Raw genomic sequence first — 25,839 nt, 5'->3', positions numbered from 1 at the left:
TTATTATTATTATTATTATTATTATTATTATTATTATTATTATTATTATTATTATTATTATTATTATTATTAGTAAAATCATTATTTTTAGAATTATTATTATTAGTATATATTATTATTAAACTTATCATTTTTTATTAAAAGTACTATTTTTATTAATATTATCATTTTATCATTTAAATTAAAAGTATCATTTTTAACCCTATTATCATTATTATTATTTTTATCATTTCTAATATTATTTTAGTATTAATATAGTTTTAACAAACAAAAGATATATATACATATATATACAAAAATGTATTAAATACATATAACATAACAAAATTAATATTTTTAATTATTATTTTAAATATATAAAATAAATATATGAAACATATATGTTATCAATATAAAAATGATATAACTAATAAAATTTAAAAATATAAAAATTTATTCGATTACAAGTATATGTGTTAATATATATATATATAAATGATTTAGGTTCGTGAATCCGAGGCCAACCCTGCATTGTTCAATTTAGTCATATGTATTTTTACTACAAAATACATTAGGTGAGTTTCATTTGCTCCCTTTTTAAATGCTTTTGCAATATATATTTTTGGGACTGAGAATACATGCGCTACTTTTATAATTGTTTTACGAAATAGACACAAGTAATCGAAACTACATTATATGGTTGAATGATCGAAGCCGAATATGCCCCTTTTTGCTTGGTAACCTAAGAATTAGTAAACCGATCTACTAATTGACGCGAATCCTAAAGATAGATCTATTGGGCCTAACGAACTCCATCCAAAGTACCGAATGCTTTAGTACTTCGATGTTGTTTTTATCATGTCCGAAGGATTTCCCGGAATGATAGGGGATATTCTTATATGCATCTTGTTAATGTCAGTTACCAGGTGTTCACCATATGAATGATTATTTTTGTCTCTATGTATGGGACGTATATTTATGAGAACTGAAAATGAAAATCTTGTGATCTATTAAAATGATGGAAATGATTATTTATGTTAAACTAATGAACTCACCAACCTTTTGGTTGACACTTGAAAGCATGTTTATTCTCAGGTACGAAAGAAATCTTCCGCTGTGCATTTACTCATCTTAGAGATATTATTTGGAGTCATTCATGACATATTTCAAAAGACGTTGCATTCGAGTCATTGAGTTCATCAAGAATATTATCAAGTCATTTATAGTTTAGATATATTATGAAATGGTATGCATGCCTGTCAACTTTCGATGAAATGAAAGTTTGTCTTTTAAAAACGAATGCAATGTTTGTAAAATGTTTCATATAGAGGTCAAGTACCTTGCGATGTAATCATATGTTATTGTATTCGTTCTTATGGATTAGGATGGGTCTTTACAGTATTCTCGAGTGCTACCACTCGAGCGTGAAGCTCGTTGACTTCTTCTATTATTTCGAGATGATTGGCGGTTGGAACAAGGGGGTGAATAAGATCTAAAATCTTCGATATTATATATTCGTGACGGGATACCCTGGAAAGAAAAGAGAAAATGGTGTTCCAAACTGGTTCACATGTAAGTGCTTCAGGATCTTCGCCAAGAGGTAAATTTGGTTGGTAGAAGGGATCACCTTCTTCTTACCTCCATTGATTGAGTCGGCTACGAACCCATCCCCAATTCATCCAGAATAGATGATGGCTGATTGGTTCATTTGTTCCGGTTATGTTGTCGTTGGAGCTCGAGGAGTTCGAGAAATTCATATTATGTGTTTGGAATAGGGTTTGATATGAAATGGGTATTGAATACTGAATGATATATTCGTATCCTTGAATACGTATTTATAGCAAAAAGATTTCCGTAATTTACGGAGGAAATTTAGGAAAAGTGGTAGACAAAGTTTACTGGGATAGATATGATAAGATATGATTTTGTCTGTACATCATCTATGCAATAATCACAGTATGACGTGTCGAGACTTTAATTATTAAGCAAATGCTTTCCAACAAGGATTGATAGATATACTTTCGATTAAATACTTTCAATTCGTAGTGGCCTATTCAGGTCTAGGGGCTTGAGCTATAGGATCCTTTAAATCGGTAATCCAAACCCTTCCATTCTAGAGTTTCGTAGACTCCATCCGTCAAGAAAGTTCAATGATAACGAGAAAGCAAAGATAAACATACTCAACTTTATTATTAAACGAGTAGAGGTAAACCTCTTTATTACACTGAAAAAGAAAGTACTTAGGGCAAAAGCCCTTACAAGAAAGGAAATCTTAAAACCAGAACTAATAATGAAAACAGAAAACATGGATTTCCTAGTAGGAAATAGGAAATAGTTTAAGGCATAGCCTTTACATAGATAGAAACTAGGAAATATTAAGATTGAAGTAATCTTCATATTTCTTCTTCTCGTCCTCAACCTCCTTCATAAACTTCTCAAACTTGTCATTTTTAGCCTTTTGCTTGTCTTGAAGGTACTCGAGGTTGTCGTAAAGATTAGAAACATCATTGTTGATTACATGGTACTTGTAGTCCCTCATAGAAAGTTGATTATTCATGCGGTTTTCCTCCATCTTCAATCTAAGGTCAACATCTTCTCTTAGATAGACAAGAGATTGCTTTCCCCAGCGGGAATTGCGTTCTTCATCAGCCTTCACTTTCATCACTTTCTCCATCACTTTTTCTGGGTTATACTTTACAAGTTCTTCTAGCCTTTCGGTTTGAGTTCCGAAGGATTCTATGATGATCTCTTTCAAGATTTTGTTTTCTTTCTCTAGGTTATTTAGACGCACCTCTATCTGAGCGATGTTTTCACGAAATGGTGAGCTAGCCCTTTTTGATGGACCGGCTTCATCAACAGTAGCGGTTTCGGTTTGCTTTCTCTTTAGAGATAAGTTTTTAGATGATTCCTCAATAGGCACTTTTTCGGGCTCGTAGCCTGAGTAGTCACCATTGTAGTTAGGAAGGCTTTGAATCGCTTCCCATTCAGAAGTACTCGTTGGTTTATATACCGATGAATGATTAGAGCCAGAGTTAGCAGAATCAACAGGTATCGCATTTGAATGTGGTGGCATAATTGGAGTTTTGCAATCTGCTCTGATAGAGCCAGAGTCAGCAGAATCAACCTGCTCTGATACCAATCTGTCACACCCCCAAATAGTGCCTGGGATATTTGTGACTAATTATATCAAATCACAGTTGTATAAACGAGAACGACTCTATATGAGATGTTTTATTGAGTTTTGCAGCGGAAGATAAATAGATTACATTGTATTTAGAACATTAAATGTCTTTAATTTATATGATATGTAATGAAGACTCCAAGCATAGCAAGCAATCATCATTAAAGCAGGAGATATACAGCGGAAGCAATATTTAAGTACCTGAGAATAAACATGCTTTAAAAAGTCAACACTAGATTGAGTGAGTTCATAGGTTTATCATAAATCAATAGTTCAGTATAGCATTAGACCACAAGATTTCAGTTTAAAGTTGATTAATACCAAATATATTAATCGAAAGAGTTGCTGTTTGTAATATCACGACTAAACAAAGTTACCCCGTGACACTTGTTATTCATGTCGTTGAATCATTACTATGTATCCAAAGACCAACGGTCAAATGGACAGAGACGTCACTCTCAGTAACGCTACTCACAATAACTAAGCTTGCATCTTATACCTCAGCAATTAACGATATTACGGTGGGGATTTAGCATGCCAAAGCACGTATATAGCATAAAAGTTTGAGTACTTGTGTCTAAACGTAAAACAGTTATAAAAGTTGCGCATGTATTCTCAGTCCAAAAATATATATAAAAAGGGAGCAGATGAACTCACTATACGATATGATAGTTTGTAGTAATTATGCGTATGACAGTACTGAACAAGTGTAGAGTTGACCTCCGATTCATGAACCTATATCAAGTATATATATTAACACATATACTTGTAATCGAATAAATTTATATATGTTATTTCATTTGTTATGTATTTATGTAGTTATATATAATATATATATATATATATATATATATATATATATATATATATATATATATATATATATATATGTTTGATTGGTATTATATTAAAAATATCTAATTTGTTATATATGAATATTTATATAAAAATGTTAATATGTTTGTTATATACTTATATGAAATATAATTATAGTATACGAAATAAGTGTATTCAATGTACAAAATATTGATTTGTAAAAATAATAGTTTCGATAATAATGATTTACCAATAATTATAATAATAATGGTAATAAGAGTAATTTTAATATAAATGATAGCTTTACTAATAATTATAAAGTAAAGATGATAGTAAAGACGATAATTTTTTTAAAAATGATAATAACGATAGTAATTTTTAATAATAATAATACTTACTTAATAATAATAATAATAATATTCTTTTTTGTAATTATAATCATAATAATAATAATAATAATAATAATAATAATAATAATAATAATAATTATAATAATAATAATAATAATAATAATAATAATAATAATAATAATAATAATAATAATACATATATTAGTGATAACAAAATAATTTTAGTAATAATGATAATAATAATAATGACTTTAATACTTAGTGATAATAACGATAATAATAATACTTGTAATACTTATAATAATAATAATACTTATTCAAGTCATGATAAAACTAATATTAATAGTAATTAGGATAATAATTAGAATAATAATAATAATAATAATCATAAATAATAATACTAGTATAATAATAGCAATGATAATAATAATAATAATAATAATAATAATAATAATAATAATAATAATAATAATAATAATAATAATAATAATAATAATAATAATAATAATAAATATAAGAACTACCTTATAAGGCTTTTTTCAAAAAAATGCCCAAGGCGAGGCTCGAACCCGAAACCTCTCGCTAACACGCAAACACACAACACCACTCGACTGCTTCTGTCTTCTGTTTTTAATCCAAACTATTTTTCTTTAACCCTTTTTAATTTTTCACCATCTTCTTCAACCCAGTCAACCAGTATCATCATATCATGTTTTAAGGTCGAATTAAAACGTGCAAATTAAATGGAAACACTCATAAACTGAAAAGGGTGTTCTTGATAATAAAAAAAATAAAAAAAATAATACAGTAATATTACTGCTGCTACTGTCGCGAGTTTAAAAAAAAAAAAAAATCTTGCTTTTGATTTTGAGAACGTTATAGACCAAGATTACAACACGAAAAAGATTTCATTTCACTCCTAGAAACTTTCTAAGCAATCAATTGAACTTGAAACACAAAAACAATTACGAATTTCGCGATGATTAATCTGTTTGACTTCTGAAATCAAAACTTTGACTCGAAAATTAAACTTCGATACGATGAATTGGAACTTGATAATTTGCAGATAGTTTACATGAATAATTCCTAACAAGACTGCCTTTATAGATTTTGTAATTGATTTCGAAATCGAGCTTTTGATTTAAACATGTCGTAACAGGGGTCGGCGAAAGAAAAAAAAATATTTCTGTTTAATTTATCAGCAATTGCAGTAATTTATAATTGATAATTGGTAATGGGGATGATTAGGTTAACACTTGTTTAAACAATAGTCGTGGGTGTCGACAATGAATCATACACAGGAAAATAAAAAAAAATTAAAAGCAGATAAAATAAATAAAAAGCAGATATCTCGATGGATTTAAAAAGCTGATCATGATAATAAAAAAAATAAACAGATAAAGCAGATCAAGATTTTAAAGAATATATATAAAAATTTTAAGTGCTGATAACCTAATTTAGGTATTAGGTATTCTTTTAATTTATTTAACATTAATATTTAATAATTATATTAATAATAATAATAATAAATAATAATAATGCAAATAATAATAATAATGATAAAAAAAAAAACTTATTACTAAAGATAATTTTAATAACCATACTTATTCTAAAAAAAATACTAATACTAAGATAAATGAAAATAATAATAACTTTTATTATTTTTATAATAACAATAATAATAGTAATCATAATGATAATTATAGTTATAAAATTAATATTAATTGGTAACTAATATTAGTAGTAATAATAATAATAACTATAATATTAGTGATACTAGTAATAGTAACAATAATAATAATAATAATAATAATAATAATAATAATAATAATAATAATAATAATAATAATAATAATAATAATAATAATAATAATACTTGTAAATGATAATGGTTAATGATATATTATTAAAATGATATTAATAATAATATTAATATAACGAATAATTACTAATGCATAATTATTTACGAATAATTGTTCGTGTTTGTCGTAGTTTAATGGAATTAGTTTAAAATTTTTGAGGTTCAGTTCAGCTGACTTTGGTTATCGTGTCAGAATCACATAAAGATTTAGTTTAAGTTTAGTCGGAAATTTCCGGGTTGTCATATCATTAATAAGGTTATATACGTACGAAGTATATAACATTTTCGTACATAACATTTCATGATCTTCCTGCTTTGTTTATGAGTTTTGACAAAGAACAAAAGTGAAAAGAATCAAGTATTTTTGATTTATAAGGAAGTGCAAAAGAAAATATTATGGACAGTAATCTTTACACATGTTTATATTTCTCTCCTTAACACCATCTATAATTTCTATTAAATTTATAAAATGATGATATCATAAATAAAGTTTTTCCTTTATTAAAAAAAATCAAAAAAAAAAAAATCTAAGCAACTTAGGTGACATCATTAATCATTTAATTTACAATTAAAAAAAATCTTTAAGTGACCACATCATCATTTGTACAATATTTGAAACATTATATACAATCTTATAATACAACACCTCCATAACTATATGTACAAACTTTAAAACAAATTGTACAATCTTTTACAAAACACCCATGAAAATATGTACAAACTTTGAAGCATATTGTATAACCTTTATATAATAATTGTATTATAATTTTTAAAAAAATTCAAGAGGCATTTGTTATTACTACTAATTATTATTAAAATATAAATACTCAACTTTTTAGACAAAATTTATTATTATTATTTATAATAATAATAATAATAATAATAATAATAATAATAATAATAATAATAATTATTATTATTATTATTATTATTATTTTTTTTTTTTCCCTTCAAATATAGGTTCATTTACGAGATTAGTTACGTTTACATATGTATGTGAGATACATGTCTCAATAAAAGTTTGTAATGTAGGCTTTATGACAAAAAATATAGTAATTGTGATGAAAATTGGAATAGGGTGGTGATGAAGTAAATGTAGTTAATTTATTCTGATCAACTTAACTACATCAATATGTTTGTAAAAACGAGAAGTTTCTTGGTCAGAATTCGTGGTTCCACGGGTCATTAAACTAAATGACTTTAACATTTACACTCACTTAATACATAAAACATATAAAACTAAAATATATAAAACTGTTTCGTTTAAACAAACTCGTGGTTTCACGCAGTGGCGTTACCAAGATTTTTTTTAACGGGGACAAAAAAAATTTAAAACCTTAACAATTTTTTGGGGCAAAATATAGAGGTTTTGGGCAAAAAATGAAGATTTTTAGGCAAATTATGGAGGTTTTGGGGCAAAATTTGAAGGTTTATGGGCAAAATTTGGAGATTTTTGGGCAAAATTTAGAGGTTTTGGGAAAAAAATATGTAGCTGTTGGGGGCAAAAAAAAAAAAATCCAGTGGGCAAAGTCGAAAAATTCAAAAATTTTACACTGAAAATTGCAAATTCACTGGGGGCGGCTGCCCCCGCTTATCCCTTCTAAAAAACGCCCCTGATTTCACGGGTCATTTCACTAGTTTTTCAAAATATTTTTCTTTCTATCCAAACACCAATCGTAAATCTAAATAAGATGGTACTTTATAAATAACTAGCTTAAGACCCGCAAGATTTGCGGGTTTCGGCAATAAAAATTACACAAAAAATATATAATTTTTGAGCACATAAATGAAATAAAAAAACAGTGTATAAGAAACAAATATAGGCAAAGCATGAAGTTAAATAAAATTGTAGATTATGAATTAAGTATTATAAAAAGACCGAAATGCTAAATGTGCAAATTAAACTAAAAACCAAGTAGAAAATAGATACACAAAATTAAATATGACCCGAAATGCTTTCATTCTTTCGTTCAGCTGCCAAGCTCCATCGATGGTGTCAAATCCGGAGTATTCCACTCTATTAAGACGAAGATACATGATGTTTCATTTTCTTAACTCGTTCAGCTCTTAAAACGAAGATACATGATTTGCTCCACTCTTTTAAGATGAAGATACCTGTTGTAAACTTTCATTCTTTCGTTCAGCTGCCAAGTTGTGAAGATGAAAATACATGATTTTTCATTTTCTCTACTAAAGATCGGACTCCATGCCTTTGACTTTTTACTTTTGGTGTGCATGATAATTGGCACCTACAATTAAGTTCATCTTATGCCAACTGTAACTATAAATAAGAAGAATAAAAACCAAGTATGAAGTATGAATACTTTCAAGGTAGCTCAGAAACTCATGGCTGCACATAAGTCATTTGTGTACGTAAGTGTTGAAGCAAAAAAATCATGTCAATGGGTATACTGCTTATCCTGTTACCAGCTTCAAATCTCCTACATCAATGCAACCTGATTTCGCATCCGCCATCAACCGGTTCTTGTAGCTACCAGCCTTTAACGGCCTAACAAAAACGTTAAGGTTACACTCTCGAGAAACACTTTAGCATCTTTGACCACTACACTCAAAAGTCCACGTATACATAGTGCAAGCGCGTCTTGAATCACACCTTTAGTTTCAATAAACAAAAATGTCCCACTTGAAAGCTCAGAAATTGAGTGTGTCGATGAAGCATCGTGGTCTGCAGCGAACCCAAAAGCATGTACCAGTATATTGATTCCCGAGTTTCCATCAACATTATGAATAAACTTAGGACGGAATAATTTGTAATTCAAATGACATTTTACACCACCTGGGTTCGAACTTCCATTCACAGTATACGTATCTTCTCGATCTGATAACAAAATTACACTCGCAACCGGGTTGTTCTCCCGTCGATCTTCCATAACTTTCACGCCTCTTCTCGGACCTTCTGCAATATTGGTGTCGCCATTCGCCACCAATGGAGCATCAAAACAAACTGCAAACATGTTTATGGTCTCCCATAAACAGTCACCATGCTAAGTCGTAAAAATTGGCTTGTCAAAGATGTTTAGCAACATTTATATTCATCAACAGCAACTTCAATTTTTCACAAAAAAATAAAGCTGAATATAAGAAGATTAAATAAAAATCAAATAAAAAAATAAAAATATTAAATAAAAATAAAAAATAACAAAATAGCTAAATTAACTGAATATAAGAAGATTAAATAAAAAAATAAAACTAAATATAAGATAATTAAAAGAAATAAAACTGAATATAAACAAATTAAATAAAAATTACAAGTATACCAATAGATGGGTAAAAATTATTTTACAGATGATTGTCATGAATTAAGACTTACCATATAGGAGTTTTATTTGGTTTCTTTCCAAGTCAAATTGCTAAATTGACCCATTCAGAAAATACTGACATGTTCAAATCAAGAGACATATTCCCCCTTTTAACAATGCAACCTTTAAGCAAAGAGACCAAAACACTATTTCTCGTAGAAGCTTTCTAATTCTACGACAGACAAGCTTCTTCTATGTTTCGAATATCATCACAACTGACATCCAGAAGGTTAAAGCACAAACTGATACTTATATATAAAAAGCTTATTCTATGATTATAGTAATTCTACATTTTAACAAAGCCCAAGTAAGAGCTCATGTTGTTCTGCAGCATCATTAGACCATTTAGGTCAAAGGAAAAAGAAAAGTCATATAAACATTTCACCATAAAATTATGATACAATTGTTAACCAAAAAATTTAAGTTCTACATGAAACCATTTAACAACAAATCTCTCCACATCAAATGCAAGGCCCTACATAGAAATAAAACCTAAGCTAACAGCAATGTTCAGTTGAGTGTCAATCATGACATTCATACTAAGGTGATCTAGATTATAGAAATAAACTTTTTAAGATGTCAGTTTGCTCGAATAAAACTAATTATCCTTCCCGGCAAATTGTAATGTAATATTGTAATTACACATATAGCATACAATCTTCTTAATTCTTTTTGTTCCATCAGAAGATCCACTATATATATTTTCTAAAAGCTCTTGAATAAACTTGTTGATCATAAAATCTTTATAACACAATGACCCATGTAAACTAACTGATGTATACACTTTTAAAACCTGAGCTCGGACATGTTACAGATGGTTCCGTTGTTTATTTTTAATTGTTTGATTCCAAAAAATCAAACCTACAGAATAAACCATCATCAAAATACCTATACTTAGCATACGTGGAACATCATCAAAATATATATAACAACCAACATTCCCATAACAGCAACATCAAACCAAGTATTTAGGAGAATATAACAACATCAAACAAATGACATTCAATGACAAAGAACGATTTCCTAAATGAGGAAAAATGTGTGCACACCTGAATAAAATGAATAAGCTCCACTTCAAAGAGAACTTCTTCAATAAGGGTTTAGACGATTACTGGAGACATCGTAAATTTATGGGAATGATAAAGAACAATCTAAAGGGCTAACCTCAACACAAAACAAAACTAATGGGAATGATAAAGTATATTTTTCGCTTCAATTAAATTAAAGAACCAACATTACTCGTAAATTATACCATCACTTATAGTTACTGTTCAGACTGCACTTCACATTAACTTTAAACGTTTCTGTGAACTAAAATCAGAAACACGTAGCATTCAATTACAGAACAGATTTCTATGTCAATAACAAATCTTAAAATCTGAAAGATAGAAAAGCGAAAGATCCATTAAAATACTTTAATACAAAAGGTTGAATTATGATGTTAACTCAACCAGGTAGTAACCACCTTCCAAAAAAATTGTTTGACCTAGTCGTAGCTGGTTATGAACCACTATACAACCACATTATTGGAACCCTTAAAATCCTAATAAAACGGTAAACTATATGTCGACGTATTAATTCCCAATTGCAAACTTTTATTCACGTTCTGATGAATAACTAATTTAGCATTACACATCAATTACTTTCAAGCAAGACTGACTCGATATTTTTTCTAGATAAATATTAAATATAATTAGTTGATACAGAAACTCTAAGTTATATAATATGTGATTAATTTGAACAAATGATAAGATTAAAAATCATAACTTGAATTTCAGAAGCAAAAAAAAAAAAAAAAAAAAAAAAAAAAATGAAGACAACAATGACTCCAAGAACACGAACAACATCATAAAATATATCAGCAATAACATACGGAGTACTATTTAAACAACTGTTATGCTCAAACAAACAGGCAGCAAAACAATAACGGATATTAGACATAAAGCATAGCGGATGAGAAAGCAAAAGGTAAGATATTCAGTAAGCAAAAAATACATATAATCCACACATCAGTGAGCAACTTGTTAAATGAATGAAAAGACAGATACCTACCTTCAGCTTCTGAATGAACATGTAACTCAGATAATAATAGGTGCACTTCGTGTATGTTGGAAACCGATCGTTCTAGTATATGTTGAAACGAAACAGAAGACATTGGACAGAATAACTCAGATAAATGGCGGCGACGCCTCTGATTTAGACATTATCATGAATAATACGCCTCCTCTGGCTGCCTGCTGTGGCGACACCAAAGTTAACCCATAACCAATACACTGCTTTTTTTACTTGCCATTACGACATACTCCGTAATACACTATCGTACTGCTACTAACTACAAAATAGATGTCAAAAAACTAAATTTATAATGTATATCCACATGCCATGAATCATACAATAACTAAGCTTAGTATGAAAAAACCCTACTTAAAATACCAGGAAAAAACCTTTTAGCATGAAAAAAAGCTACTATAGGTAGGATTAGGGTTTACAAAATCACCCTCACCCACAACCATAAAATCTAAAAAATTATCTAATAATTTTAAGCATGTAAAAGTTACAGAAAAAATACCAGCAACTAATGGCGACAGCAGCAATAACGGAAATGTTTATGGCATTAAACCCTAATATTTGCCCTAAGTTCAATCGATTTTGAACAATCGGGAAGAAGGAATACTCCTGCAACAGGATTAACAGATGAAAAGAGAAAAAAAAATCGGTGAAATGTTGTATAAATTGCTCGAAATCAACCGAGTTTAACCCTATTTTCTCCTTTTAATGAAGAAAGCACGATGTACTAAACCCTAAGGCGCAACCACCACCGCCTCAAAAACATCAATTATTGACCAACGATTGCCGGAACATACAAATCTTCTTCGCCTGATTTTTATGGATGATGTCGTTCAATTGATTTGACACTGATAGATTTGTAACGCCACTGTAGAGGAGCCGATTGTAAGAGTAATTTCCCAGGAACAATTGTAAAGAGAAAAATGAAAATTTAGATTTTGCAAGAGCGACGAATTTAGGGTTCGTAAGTAGTAACTAAAAGGGATTATCGTGACCCCCATTCTGTGTAATTTCTCCCGTATGTTTAAATTTAGGGTAATTAGGGAAGTTTAAAGGTTAAATGTGACTTATTGCTCAATAATTGTAATGTAATGGATGGTTAGATGATAGGGGTAGTGAATGTCTTTTTATTAATCTAATAGTTGTAATTTAAGGAAATTTTTTTGTATATCTCAATTAAACTTTTCTTATAATGTATAGTGTAGATGTAGATGTAGATATACGAGTATTAAATAATCAAATATATTAAATAATAAATAATAAATCTAATCCAAATAAAGGGCAAAAACGTAAATCTTCTTGCGCAAAGCCGCGCGCTATCAGCCTATCACGGCCCTTATACGACCAATTTAGCCTTAGGGCTCAAATCAAGATTACATTAATTTTAAATTTGTCAAATTTGGGCAGCAGTATATTGACGATGGTAAACAGAAAGGAACGTAGGTTAGCGGCCAAAACATCGTCTAATCGAAGACTTAAACTTGATATTTTAGCGGAACCACCATCTGGTAATCATCATCTTCTTCATCCTTTATAATATCGTTAATTGGATTTGAACTGATTAAATTTTCCATTACTTGTGTTGATCGGACCGCGTTTGATGCATATTAGGTTATCGTTTGATGGATATCATATATTAATATATTGAATTGAATAGCAGTAGTATATGTGTTTAGGTTCTATGCAGATAGCATCACATGTTAGGATTAGGTCATGATGATGATGTTATCACATATCAGATACCAATTACCGTTAATGCCTGGTAGATAAAACTTATCCTGGTTTCTCTACTGAAAAATCGAATGTACCAATCGCTCGAAAAGCTAAATTTTTTGACAAAACTGGACCACTAATTTATAGCCAAGGTTGGGGCTAGGGTTTGTTTGTCAAGGGGACAAGATTATATCATAAACATGTAATTTTTCTTCCATACCGTTATACCTACAATTTAGCTGTTTATATAAAAGAATGATACAAGAACAATCAAATCAAATCTTAAATAAAAAGCTAAGCATAATACTTTATTTTTAAATAATTCTAGTAGAATTATTTTTATAAATAAACGGAAGACCTAAAAAGGGAGCCAACATAGCATTACAAAAGCAGTAGCTTCTAACGAAATGCTATACGAATTTTAGTACCTGATGACACCAAATAAGCACCTAAACTAGATCATTTCACAAAAAATAACTCTAGGATATGTCACCTAGCTTTCCTACCAAAACAAAAAAAGATAATCAGAAACTAACTATAATGCTAACAGTTCAACACTATTTATTACAAGTTTGAAATCTAAACCCCTTCCAACGCTTCTTTAACACCAACCAGCAAGTCAATCAATAACCATTTGCATCCCTTCCTGCACACTTGGATCGCTTGGATTCTGGTCATGTTGACTCTAATGATCATTGTCATTACTGAATTTTATAGGAGATTTTGGTGATTTGTCTAACAAAGAAGTTGGCGGAAATGCAAATAATGTTGCTGAGTCACCCGATTCACCATCTTCTTCAGGTGGGTTCCTACAAATTTCTTCATGGACTGATCTTTGTACAGTCCGTCATTGTATTGGTTGATGTTATACTATAAATGGGACATGTTTGCTCTACCAAGATATCGTTTTCAGACTGTTAGATGGCTGTGATATTGGGAACTCAATTGGTCATCTGAGCCCGTTCAACTTAGCCACTGTTTCCACTTTTTCTTTGATTGAAATTCCTGACATGTTATGTTGCACGCAGCATTTCGACATTTCTACAACATTAGTGGTTCGTATGTTTCTACCTTTTTGTGTTATTCTGAGTTACTAACTTCTTTCCAATGTTGCAGGTGGCCATGACTTGAAGTCCCGGTCCCGTAAAAATAGACCTTTTTGCAGTTAATATTAGTTTAGGCCACTATGAGAAGTTTATGTTAAGCATCTATCGGAAGATTAGTTGTAATCTGGGCCATGCATGAGTTGTTTTTATATGATCTGACAGGTTAGCATTTTGTGTTTCAGGTCAAAGGCCGGAAAATCCCCGGTTGTTACTTGGACAATATAGTGATGAAGAAGTGGAGGAAGAATCGGGTACGGATATAAATCATGATCCTGAAAAAACCTCCTTGGACGAGCTTGATAAGCAGGTCTGCATCGTACACTAAAGGATCTTTAGTAATTTAAATTTTGAGTTGACTTTTTCCGGTTGGCTTCACCAATGCAATGTTTTTTTTTTTTTTTTTCTATATTGACATTAGTAAATGACATTTTAAAAGAGACCAACGTCATTATTTGATCACCATGAGTAGTACTATTTTAGAGGTGGCAACCTTGAAGCCTATTTATATTCAGCCACGCCTGATTTGTGCGTTTGTCTAATTCTAATCAATTTTGTTATGAGCAGGAAAAGGTAGATAGTCACAAGGCTAAACGAACAGATGAAGATGAAAAAATCGTTGCTGACCAAGAGAACAAGGATCACTCTTCTTCACTCGATGTTTTGCCGAAGTTGGAGGAAAATGGTGTTATAGAAGATAATACGGCCGAGTCTTTGCATAGAGACGCAGATGCAGGGGAAACTTCGGGTGCACAGACAACACGAGATGTGGATTCTGGCTGGAAAATGGTGTTGCATGAGGAGAGTAATTCGTATTATTACTGGAACGTGTTGACTGGTGAAACTTCTTGGGAAGCTCCTGCTTATCTGACCCAAGGAAATGAATCTGCCTATGATCCTAAATCTGCTCCCGGGGCTGAAGAAAATGCAGATATGTATGCTCATGTAGCTACACAACCTAATAATGAATCCACAACTAGTACAATTTTTGAAGTCACAGAAATCAATGATACCAAAACCAATGTTGAAGTGCATAACGAAAGTTATGCAGATGTTGTGGTAAATGATAAAGTTGAGGGTAACCGTTATAAGGCAATAGATGATAAATTGTCAGATGAGGTGGTTCCAAGATATTCTAATGATGCTTTGAGTAATGCGGAAGCTCACAATACGGATTCTGGTTTTCATGATATGAATGTTCATATAAATCAAGGAACAGTTGGTGATCCGTCATCTGATTCTTTCCCTCTCCTACAACTTGGTGAAAGTCTGTTAGAAAAATTATGTTTGTTAGAAGGGTATATACTTGATCTCTGCTAATGTAATGCAGTTTTTATTTGCTTTTGTTGTATATTATTGTCACATTATTCGCTAATGTTTTCTTGTTGTTGATCTAAATTCCAGATCTGAAGATGCTAATGACCAGATATCAAAGTTGAAGCTCGAACTTCATATAAGACTTGCAGACATTAAGTCATTAGTACCTTACGGGTCATCGTTGCTACCCTTTTGGTTACATTCTGAAAACCAGCTGAAAAAGTTGGAAGCTGCAGTCAACAACGAAGTTCTAAAGTGCTCTCAAATTTCAAATGTTGATGAAATAAATGAGCCAGGACACAAATTACACGAAGGCATACGTGAAGCAACTCCCAGTGGTCTCCAAGATGATTCCATTCCCGTTGATACCGCATCCCAAGTAGAAACTGTAGAATCGCATGAAAATGAAACTATTGCAGATGCTGTTCCAGATGTGGGCCCTACCTTTGTAGAAGATGCTGACATGGATGTCGAGATGGAACTTGAAGAAGGCGAGTTTCGTGAATCGGAAGAAGATATTGACGTTCTACCTCCGCCTAATGGTGAATGGATTCCTCCACCACCGCCGGACGAAGAACCTCTACCTCCTCCACCGCCAGACGAGCCGCCTGAAACCCATCCATTTCCGCCAATCGCCTCAGAGTTGCAGACAGCACAACCTTACTCTTTTGGAGAACAATATAACTGCACTTACCCAGTGTCCGGGTATGAATACTACGGTCAAACAAACACCGAAGTCCCAAGTAATGGTTATTATGTAGATGCCAATGGATGTCAATATTATGCTGCAGTACCGAACTCATATCCTAATGTGACTTCAGTAATGAATCAGGGAGACTCTGTGACGTATTACCCATTACAATAAGGGTCAGTATCATGTGCAATAGGCGTCAGCAGTGTAGAAACATCTGGTTTACGAAAATCTGTCCATGAAAGCGTTGCTTCTGATCAAATCCAATCATCTACTGAGGTTCCTCCTAGTTCATTGTCTACTCGTTCAGCAACTTGTCTTGTAACACATGATGACGTATCTGTGGCAACAGCTCCTGCTGCTGCTTCGATCGCTACCTCAACAGAACCAGTTCCCAAGGTTCAACCTAAAGGTAAATTATGATGAAATGACTACCACCTTTAATAAAATAAAACAGTGCTATTCCATATTATTCACATGGAGTTGATTAACGTTGTGGAGGAATCGAAAATTGTGTCGCATAACCCGTCACCCTGTTAGGGTATTTAGCTTGATAATAGACTGCAACTTGTTTTTTTATCAATTACTTTTTTTTTCAGTTCAACGCAATAAAAAGAGAACAGTTGCTGCGGTATCCACTTTGAGATCCAATAAGAAGGTTTCCGGATTGGTGGATAAGGTAAAGTTTTGTTTAATATTGTTAAGCATTCATCTTTTACCATAGATCAACATCAATTGTTAGCTGTTTGCAGTGGAAGGCTGTTAAAGAGGAGTTGCATGATGAGGAGGAAGATGAACCAGAAAATGCTTTCGAGATTTTAGAGAAGAAACGCCAACGGGAGATCGAGGTTGGCTTCCCTTTCTTCTTTTTATATATTCATTTGACACGCATGATTGTGCGTATTATTTTATTATTTGGCCTTCTTATATGGCTGCTTATGGTGCCCCTTTTATTATGATGTAGCAATGGCATGCTCAGCAGATTGCTACTGGAGAAGCCAAAGACAATGCCAACTTTCAGCCCCTTGGTGGCGATTGGTAAAGCCGTTTGTACCTTTCTTCTTTTGTTTTCTTTTTTATATAAATTTTTGACAACTTTTGTAACGTAGTTTTGCATGTTTATTTAGGCGAGAAAGGGTTAGGCGGAAGAGGGCTAAAAAGTCATCTGATGTTGAAGAAACTCTAACAAAGACCATTGATGACACAAACCAACAGCCTGATCTTGCTGAGCTAACAAAACAACTACCATCGGGTTGGCAGGTAACTCAACTCTTTTAGTACTTGTATACATTTTCGCATGTATACAATTACACACTGCTAACGTAAGTGCTGTGTTATGAACTTACTTAATGCAGGCATATTGGGATGAAGGATCGAAACAGGTTTATTATGGGAACTCAACAGCATCAGAGACCACTTGGATTAAACCGATAAATTAAAGAGTCCACAACATCATATTGACAACTAACACTAGCATTGTACACCCAAGTTTTTTACATTATGAACATCAGTTGATTCACTTCGATCTAATTCATATAATGTGCTTTTTGTTCAGTTGTATATATGCTGAACCCAATACTTCACATCGGCATTGTATCCTCCTACTCCAGATACATACATATACTTCAATATAGACTTGTTTAGTAGAAAGATATAACAGTATTCATGATTTAAATCTAATTAAGTTACGAGGTCTCTTTTAGGAACTAAACTAAATGAAGAGTTTGACATAAAATTCAAACCAAACATATTAGCTAATGTAACTCTTATGGTTATTATATGCAGTAATGTTATATAATCAAATCAGATTTATGCAAATTAGATCAAGTTGAAAGATGTGGTATAGGCTGAACTTGATGGCGTCATGAGCCTTTAGGATACCAGGTCAAGCTAGGTTCCAGTAGCATCAACAATCAAAACTTATTCGTTAACAGCTGCATGTTGGCATAAATAGCTCACAAGTATGTTCTTAACTCATTAGTTTTAGCGCGACTCGTTGTACCTTGTAAGCCTTATGATTAACTCGAGGTTGAATTCGATAATATCCACGCTTGGCCACAGCTACAGCTAGTATTGACAGGGAGGACCGTAATCAAATCATCTAGTATACGATTAGAATTTGGTAAAAACAAATTCTTGGATTAAGAAATGGATAATAAATGTTGGTGGTGATTTGGATAGATGACTAAAGGTCACAAAAACACCATCTAAATTTAGTAAATATTAGTTTATGACCATCACCTCTCAATTTTTATTCCTTATTTTTTCCATCATTTTATCTATAATGTTTAATTCTTAACGCGCCCCTCTCAAGTTCGTGCCCCCAAGAACTGCAGGCCATCTCTCTCCCTTTTGCCATTAATTTTTAGATTGCAATTACAGGCAGGTAATGATCACCCTCATGAAGTTTATAGTTAATAGTAAATCATGTCATCTAAATTATTGGTAATTATAGCCATTACCTTAATGCAATGTGTCTTGATGTAATTCTTTCATAAACTCGTCTTTCGATTAAGGTTGGTTAGACTGCCGATATGAAGGTCATTACATATTATTTATTTATTTATTATTATTATTATTATTATTATTATTATTATTATTATTATTATTATTATTATTATTATTATTATTATTATTATTATTATTATTATTATTATTATTATTATTATTATTATTATTATTATTATTATTATTATTATTATTATTATTATTATTATTATTATTATTATTATTATTTAAAAGGCAAGTTGCCGGCATCACCCATAGGGGTATTAACCATCTTCGCGATTATTTGTCACGCACGCACGCGCTTTTGGGAGGAAACCTGAATCGCATTGCAGGAACCCGATTCTTAAACCATCCCGAGGGGCAGGCGGACCGGGTTTGAATCCAAGAGAACCCCCCCCCCCCCCCCCCCCCCCCCCCCCCCTCGAGGTCAATCCGGAGCTCCATATATCAGACAGATTAATTAAGAGGGTGTGCTGAGCGAGGAACATGCGACCTCAACCTCAGCCCCAAACACAAGGAATGGCACTGGCGAAACTACATAGAGGCATGGGTGGCACCTGCCCCAGTGGATTTGAAATTTTTAATGCAAAAAAATTGGGTTTTTTCATTTTGCCTCATTGGATATTTTCTTTTGTCCAAAAGTTTTCATATTTTGCCCCCAAAGGCTCTATATTTTGCCCAAAAGTTTCCATATTTTGCGAAAAGCCTTTATATTTTGCCCAAAAGCCTCCATATTTTGCCCAAAAAAGTTTGCTACGCTTTTAATTTTTTATTTTTTTTACCCCCGGTGAAAAAAATTTCTGGTTCCGCCACTGAGGAATGGGGATACCACTCGGCTAGAAGCGCCGGTGGTGATTACATATTATTACATTTCGACTTTCAAACAGAAGATATTCAAAAAATTCATAACCATAACTTATGAATAACTGCAACAAAATTGATTCTGATGATTGTTTATCTGATTTATGACTAGAAAACAAATTGCAAGCAGGAAGAAGAATAGAAAATATGGAGGGAAAACAAGAAAGGCCACATATAACTTTCCAGCAGCCAGCAAAACTAAAAATGGAAGAAACCAAAAAGCAGCAGGTGCCTGTGAGTGCGAATAGCGGTAGCGCATCATCTCGTTACTATGCAGAAATAGCACATTTGGCTACACCAAGAGGACAATCGGATTCAAAACCAAACTGCCTTTGCTCCCCAACCACACACGTTGGATCATTTCGGTGTCGCTATCATAGAACAACAACCAGTTCCCTTGGTAACCATCCAGGCTCTTTCAATCATCTCTCAAACCTTTCTGACCAAAACTAAATTAAATTTTAAATTATAATACTTTATTTTTTGTTACATTATTATTTTTGTTGCATCTTTTTTATTTTACCTTGTAAAGTTGTGATTACTCAATTCAGTACTGAATGTCTTATTGTAATTGTAAATTGCTGGTAGAATTACAAGAATACAATCGAAAATGATACACGCATGACACAACATGTCCTATTTTTGGACTAAAAATGCCTACTTTTGCCTCTTATATATCTTTCCTAAGAATGATTTCAACACTGCTTGTACTGCTTTGCTCGGGTGAGCTTCAATCGATTTGATAAACTTCTCGTGGCTCGTGTTCTCATAATCTTCGAACACACCCTACAAATATCCACAAATAATAGAGGTGAGAAACACTAGAGGTGGCAAGATGGGCGGGCCAGGTACGGGTCAAAATAGGTTTATGTCAAAATAGACAAACAGAAGCAAGAAACCTGAAGGTTAAGAGTGTGGTAAAGTTCCTTCACTTTAGCCACTGTGGCTGGGTCCTTTCTCCCATAGTTCTCCTGTATGAAAACGCGTTACGGGTACATAAAAGCGGATCAAAATTGGAATATAAGACGACGTTCAAAGTTCGTGCTTACGTGTAAAAATTTCTTTTGTTCTTCATTGGCCAGTTCTAATGCTTTAACAACCAACCAGGAACACTTAAAGTCTTCAATGTCTGTCCCAATCTGTTATAATCAATGACATCAGCATGAGTCAAAGTTTCTTACTAAATAATTGACTAAGATAAGTCGCTTTGGTTGACTAACCTTGCCAATCACCTCAGGAGCACCAAAACAGTCCAAGTAATCATCCTACAGAGTCAAATTAAGTTTAAATTTTTTAATAAATGAAAACGATAACGGTTTATATATAATTACCAACGGATTAAACACGTTACCTGCACTTGAAAATAAGTACCCATTTCAACAAGTACATCTTTCACTTGAACATGATCATCCAAATTCTCACCAAACATAAGTAGCGCGCAGGCAACCTTGAATAATCATAATCATAATCATTCAAGTTAGTCTAATATAACCATCGATAAATTAGCCTTAACATCTTTCATAAACATAAACAGAGGAAATAGAGCAATTAAAATGTACTTACTGGAAGATAAAACGAGTAATAAGCAGTTTTGTACTGCACAATTCGGCGATGACTGCAAAACAATATAGGCATGAAATAAATCTAGTAGTGGAGTTTATAAAAGGAACAAAAGTTAAGAAATAAACATACGTAGACAAAGAATATTTCGATAGATCTTTCTCTCCAACAAGTGTTGTGATCAAATCAATCATCTGTCCAGAAGCTGTTTGGAATTCAACCTGCTCAAACAAATGGTTAAAATTACTTTTCACGAGCGAAAACTTATATAAATTTTCGATAAATTTAATATTTTAGAATATTTAACGGAATCACACCTCGTTAAAAAGGTCCACCAGATCCACATAATAAGCCTTTTCTCTAAAATGTTTCTTTAGAACTCTAGGGATATGGTTTCGAAGAACAACTCCATCGTTTACAGCAATAATCCCAACCTATAATATTTTTAAAAATTCAGCATTCATACTATCGTCTACCACAATGATAGGAAACTATCGAATGAACAGGAAAAACCTTATTCGTTTACCCGTTTAAAAAAGGGTCATACCTTGGGTATTTTGTACCAACAGGGTTGGCCTCTACGAGTATGCGAGTCATCCATAATATCATCAAGTACAAGAAAATATGCTTGAAGCTGTAAATAAAACATCAATATCAACGACAGTTTTAAAACTATCGTGCAACGAGACAGGAAACTAACTTGTAACAAATTGGATTTAGTATTTATGTTGTTTATTATTAATATTATTACCCATTCAATGCACCAACCAAGAGCACATGCAAGAAAAACTTCATCATCTGAAAGTTCTTCTCCTTTAAGCAACTTGTAACTGTCCACAACCGAAAGGCCTCGGTTCAACTTTCCTGCATACATCATCACATCACATTTTGTTTAAAGATAAATTATGGAGTAACTTGTAACTTTTTTTCTTGAAAAGCAAAAGCCTTGCTATATTAAGGCAAACAAATACAAAAAACCGCTTTTCCTCAATAGGAATCGAGCAGCCGTTTTACCTCCAGGTACATTGTAGTCAAGCATCTGTAAAAAAAAAAAAAAAAAATACACATTTCCATCATTTAATTAATGAATTAATAAGTGATTAAGTAAAGCCAAGAACATTATTGATAATTACAAAGAAACAGGTCAAACTAAGAAAATTTATGTAGTTTACTACTCCGTACTCATTAGGTTTACTGTTAAAGCAAACTTTGTTGAAAAGACAGATGAAGTTATTAAGCACCTACTCCTTACTTTTTTTGCCATGTTCACTTAAACGTCTAATTTAGCTAGTAATCGAGTTTTCATCGAAAACTGATTAATCTACACAAATGTTCAGGTATATTAAGTTCATATGTTCAGTCCATCTAACTATGTGTTAACATGTTATGATACTAGCATATATTTTAATAAGAAATAAGGGTGCATTTGATTGCCTCTTGACATAATAGAATTCAATGCATTTGTTAGTGACATCTGAAGAACAAATGATTGGAGCAATATGTATTGAAAGTTGGAATACTCTCTTAACTATTCATCACCCTTATTACTTAATATCCTCCTTAAATTATATCCGGGACAATCATCAAACAATTATATTCTTTTATTTATTCGATTTTAAAATATTAATAAATTATTTTTACATCATTCATAGAGTTCATTACCAATGATTATCAAACATGTTATTTTCGTTTAAAACTAAGTTCAAACAGAACCATTATTCATATTTTAAACCATTCAACATTAATTCATTTGTTTTAGCAAACGCACCCTAAAATTAGCATAAGTATCCACTGAATCAACACATACATGTACACGTATACATATTAAATTTATAATAAAATTTGTTGAAACAAATCAAAATCAACGACAATCGAACATTCACAGTCAACGTATTTAATGCATTCATGCATAATTAAACAAAACTAAATAAATCAAACATTGAGATGCATATCCAAATGAATAACACGCTCATATTAAAGTCGTATGTTGTATAGTATAAAATATAATAAAAATAATCATATGCTGAAATTGAAATCTTACACGATCGACCCACTGACGAGAATTATCGTCGAACTCGAACGATGGATCATGAAGTAGTTGGGATTTGAGAATGTGATAAACTTCCAGGAATTTGGCCTTGAGATCGGTGCTCATTGTATTGTATTGTAATTGCTTAAGAAAAAATTATAAAAATAAAAACGACAAATGGAATCAGATGTTTGAAGGATGCAGATACGGTGGATGATGAAATGGGTGGGTTGATATCGGAATATATATAGGCAGATACTCATACTGATGCTGGTCTACAATTGGCAAGAATAACAACACTGTGTATTTTGTCCAAGTCAGCATTTGCTTTTAATTAAAATACACAGTTGTTAAAATTGTTCGCTTTGTTATTTATGGATGTTATAAACTAATTTTAAACTAGTAAAGTATAACCACTGGCGGAAGCAGAATTTTTTTTCACCGGGGGCGAATTTTTTTTAAAAACGTAGCCAATTTTTTAGGTCAAAATTTGTGAGTTTTTGCGCAAAATGTGAAGGTTTGAGGGCAAAATATGGAGGTTTTAGGCCAAAATGTGGAGGTTTTGGGACAAAATGTGGAGACTTTGGGGCAAATTTTTTTTCTTCCACCGGAGGCATAATCGAAAAACCCAAAATTTTTGCACTAAAAATTGAAAATCACTGGGGGCGGCTGCCCCCCTCTGCCCCTTCTAATTTTTGCCCTTGAGTATAACCATTATTAAATATCATTATAATCCTTAATCAACCTATTTATTACTTGTAATGAGATATATCTATTTGCATCCTTAATTTAAGTTGAGATTTAAAGGATAAATCTCAGTCTTTGGATCATGTGATGGACGGAACAATCACATGTGATTAACCATGGATCACATTTGATTAACGATCGAAATTAAAACACGAAAATAAAGGAAGGGTAATCTGGTAATCACATGTGACTATATTAATTTAAGGACTGCTAATCACATGTGATTATCCCGTCCATCACATAATTCAAGAGCTGAGATTTATACTTAGATCGCAACTTAAAAGCTCTACATAAAATGTTTTAGGACGGGAGAACTATAAAAGCTCTACATAAAATGTCTTGGACAATATATAATTTGTTTTTATTTCACATTAATTAAACTTAAAATATATACATGATTAAATAATTATTGTTTTTGAGTTTTGTTAACGTGTACCCTAGTTTAATGAAGTTGAATATTGTATAAATATTGATATTTCATTTAATACTCAATAATTTAATCTGAAAGTTACATTTTATATAAGACAATTTCAACTAAAGTGTGTTATAACGGCACATGTTAGCAAACAATAGTTATGACTCAACGGGATATAAATTTTTTTTTTTTTTTTGTGAGAAAAGATATATTTTTCTGAAAGACATACATGAGTAACAAGTTCCTGTAACGTTAAACCAACCAAAGGAATTTTCATTTCCTAACTATCTATCGTTGTTTTATAAAACATTTAAATAAAATAAATAGATGCCTTTTTTGAATCATTAGTCCACTATTGCATGAAAAGTAATAAACATATAATAGGTGATTGTCAAAGTCAAAAAACCTCGGCCAGTCGGCTAAATTTGGATTGTAATATCAAATACTCTGTAGCATATTTTGAACATGTATTAATTATAATAAAACTTACAGAATACATGATTAACGGGTTAGTAAATTTTTTTTTTATTTATTTTAAAACTTACAAAATATGATTAAGGGGTTGATAAATTATGTTTAACTCTGTTGGGGATATTCAATAACTATTTATAACTTCATTCCGATCATTTTGAAAAGTTTATTGTTAGCTAGTGATATCTAAATTTGAACTCTTTTGTAAAATATTACAATGTCAAGAGTTGTACAAAAAATAGTATTTATTAAATTACGACAATAGGTGGAATATTCATCATACTTTTTTGTTGTGGTTTCATGTGAAAATGGTTAATAAACAATTAGGCATATAAATAAAATGTGTACATGTATCACAATGAAATCAGCGTGTCGATGTTGACCAATCTCTTTTTTATGTTCTTTCTTATAAAGAATAAAGATAAAAGATATAAAGATTCATACAGATGAGGAAAATAGTTAAAACCGGAGGCTGATTATTGCGAGAAATAACTTCACTCAATACTCAATCACGCGATTTTAAAAATTTATAATTACAATCTGTAAATCGATAACTGGTACAAAACTTTTAATGAAGAGTAAAAAATACACACACACACACACACACACACACACACACTATGTGGTGGTGGTGGTGGTGGTGGTGGTGGAGGAGTGGTTGAGGTCTACAATTTCAAAGTGAAGGTCATTGATTCGAATTCAAAAAATTAAAAAAATTAATCTCCCCCGTGATCACGGAGGGTCACCCACTATAACTCTGGTCTTTCCTCAAAGCAGTAGTGTTGACAGATTTAAGGATCTTAGATCAAACGTATATTCTATCTAGAGGCGGAAAACAATAGACAAAGCT

General features: G+C 31.8%; 3 protein-coding genes across 8 annotated transcripts; 1 reads left to right on the top strand and 2 right to left on the bottom strand.

The window, feature by feature from the left end:
* Positions 1–8,007: 8,007 nt before the first annotated feature.
* LOC139888255 (E3 ubiquitin-protein ligase WAV3-like) lies at positions 8,008–12,597 on the bottom strand. 6 transcript variants are annotated; one of them, XM_071871466.1, is made up of 5 exons: positions 12,077–12,597; positions 11,560–11,839; positions 8,985–9,152; positions 8,512–8,873; positions 8,008–8,436 (listed from the first exon to the last, which is right to left on the bottom strand). In XM_071871466.1, exons 2-4 carry the CDS (start codon positions 11,660–11,662, stop codon positions 8,689–8,691), a joined length of 456 nt encoding a protein of 151 aa, XP_071727567.1. In that variant the 5' UTR covers positions 11,663–11,839; positions 12,077–12,597; the 3' UTR covers positions 8,008–8,436; positions 8,512–8,688. The 6 variants fall into 6 exon arrangements, with proteins under 6 accessions (XP_071727567.1, XP_071727389.1, XP_071727496.1 ...); XM_071871288.1 differs by having other exon boundaries at positions 8,512–9,152; positions 12,077–12,183; positions 12,266–12,597; XM_071871395.1 differs by having other exon boundaries at positions 8,512–9,152; positions 11,560–11,741; positions 12,077–12,183; positions 12,266–12,597.
* A 397-nt stretch (positions 12,598–12,994) lies between these two features.
* Positions 12,995–16,716, top strand: LOC139850328 (uncharacterized). The gene is made up of 5 exons (XM_071839915.1): positions 12,995–13,082; positions 14,005–14,088; positions 14,576–14,700; positions 14,958–15,688; positions 15,795–16,716. Exons 1-5 carry the CDS (start codon positions 12,995–12,997, stop codon positions 16,570–16,572), a joined length of 1,806 nt encoding a protein of 601 aa, XP_071696016.1. The 3' UTR covers positions 16,573–16,716.
* A 3,136-nt stretch (positions 16,717–19,852) lies between these two features.
* Positions 19,853–22,190, bottom strand: LOC139885861 (farnesyl diphosphate synthase 2-like). Its single transcript, XM_071869618.1, has 10 exons — positions 22,079–22,190; positions 21,875–21,961; positions 21,645–21,761; positions 21,460–21,548; positions 21,331–21,382; positions 21,119–21,214; positions 20,988–21,032; positions 20,817–20,906; positions 20,667–20,738; positions 19,853–20,553 (listed from the first exon to the last, which is right to left on the bottom strand). Exons 2-10 carry the CDS (start codon positions 21,926–21,928, stop codon positions 20,425–20,427), a joined length of 744 nt encoding a protein of 247 aa, XP_071725719.1. The 5' UTR covers positions 21,929–21,961; positions 22,079–22,190; the 3' UTR covers positions 19,853–20,424.
* Positions 22,191–25,839: the final 3,649 nt, after the last annotated feature.

The sequence above is a fragment of the Rutidosis leptorrhynchoides genome, chromosome 1, assembly GCF_046630445.1.
Source record: "Rutidosis leptorrhynchoides isolate AG116_Rl617_1_P2 chromosome 1, CSIRO_AGI_Rlap_v1, whole genome shotgun sequence".
Classification (NCBI taxonomy): domain Eukaryota; kingdom Viridiplantae; phylum Streptophyta; class Magnoliopsida; order Asterales; family Asteraceae; genus Rutidosis; species Rutidosis leptorrhynchoides.
Note: the sequence above shows the minus strand (reverse complement) of the source record. Positions and strands in the feature narration are given on the sequence as shown.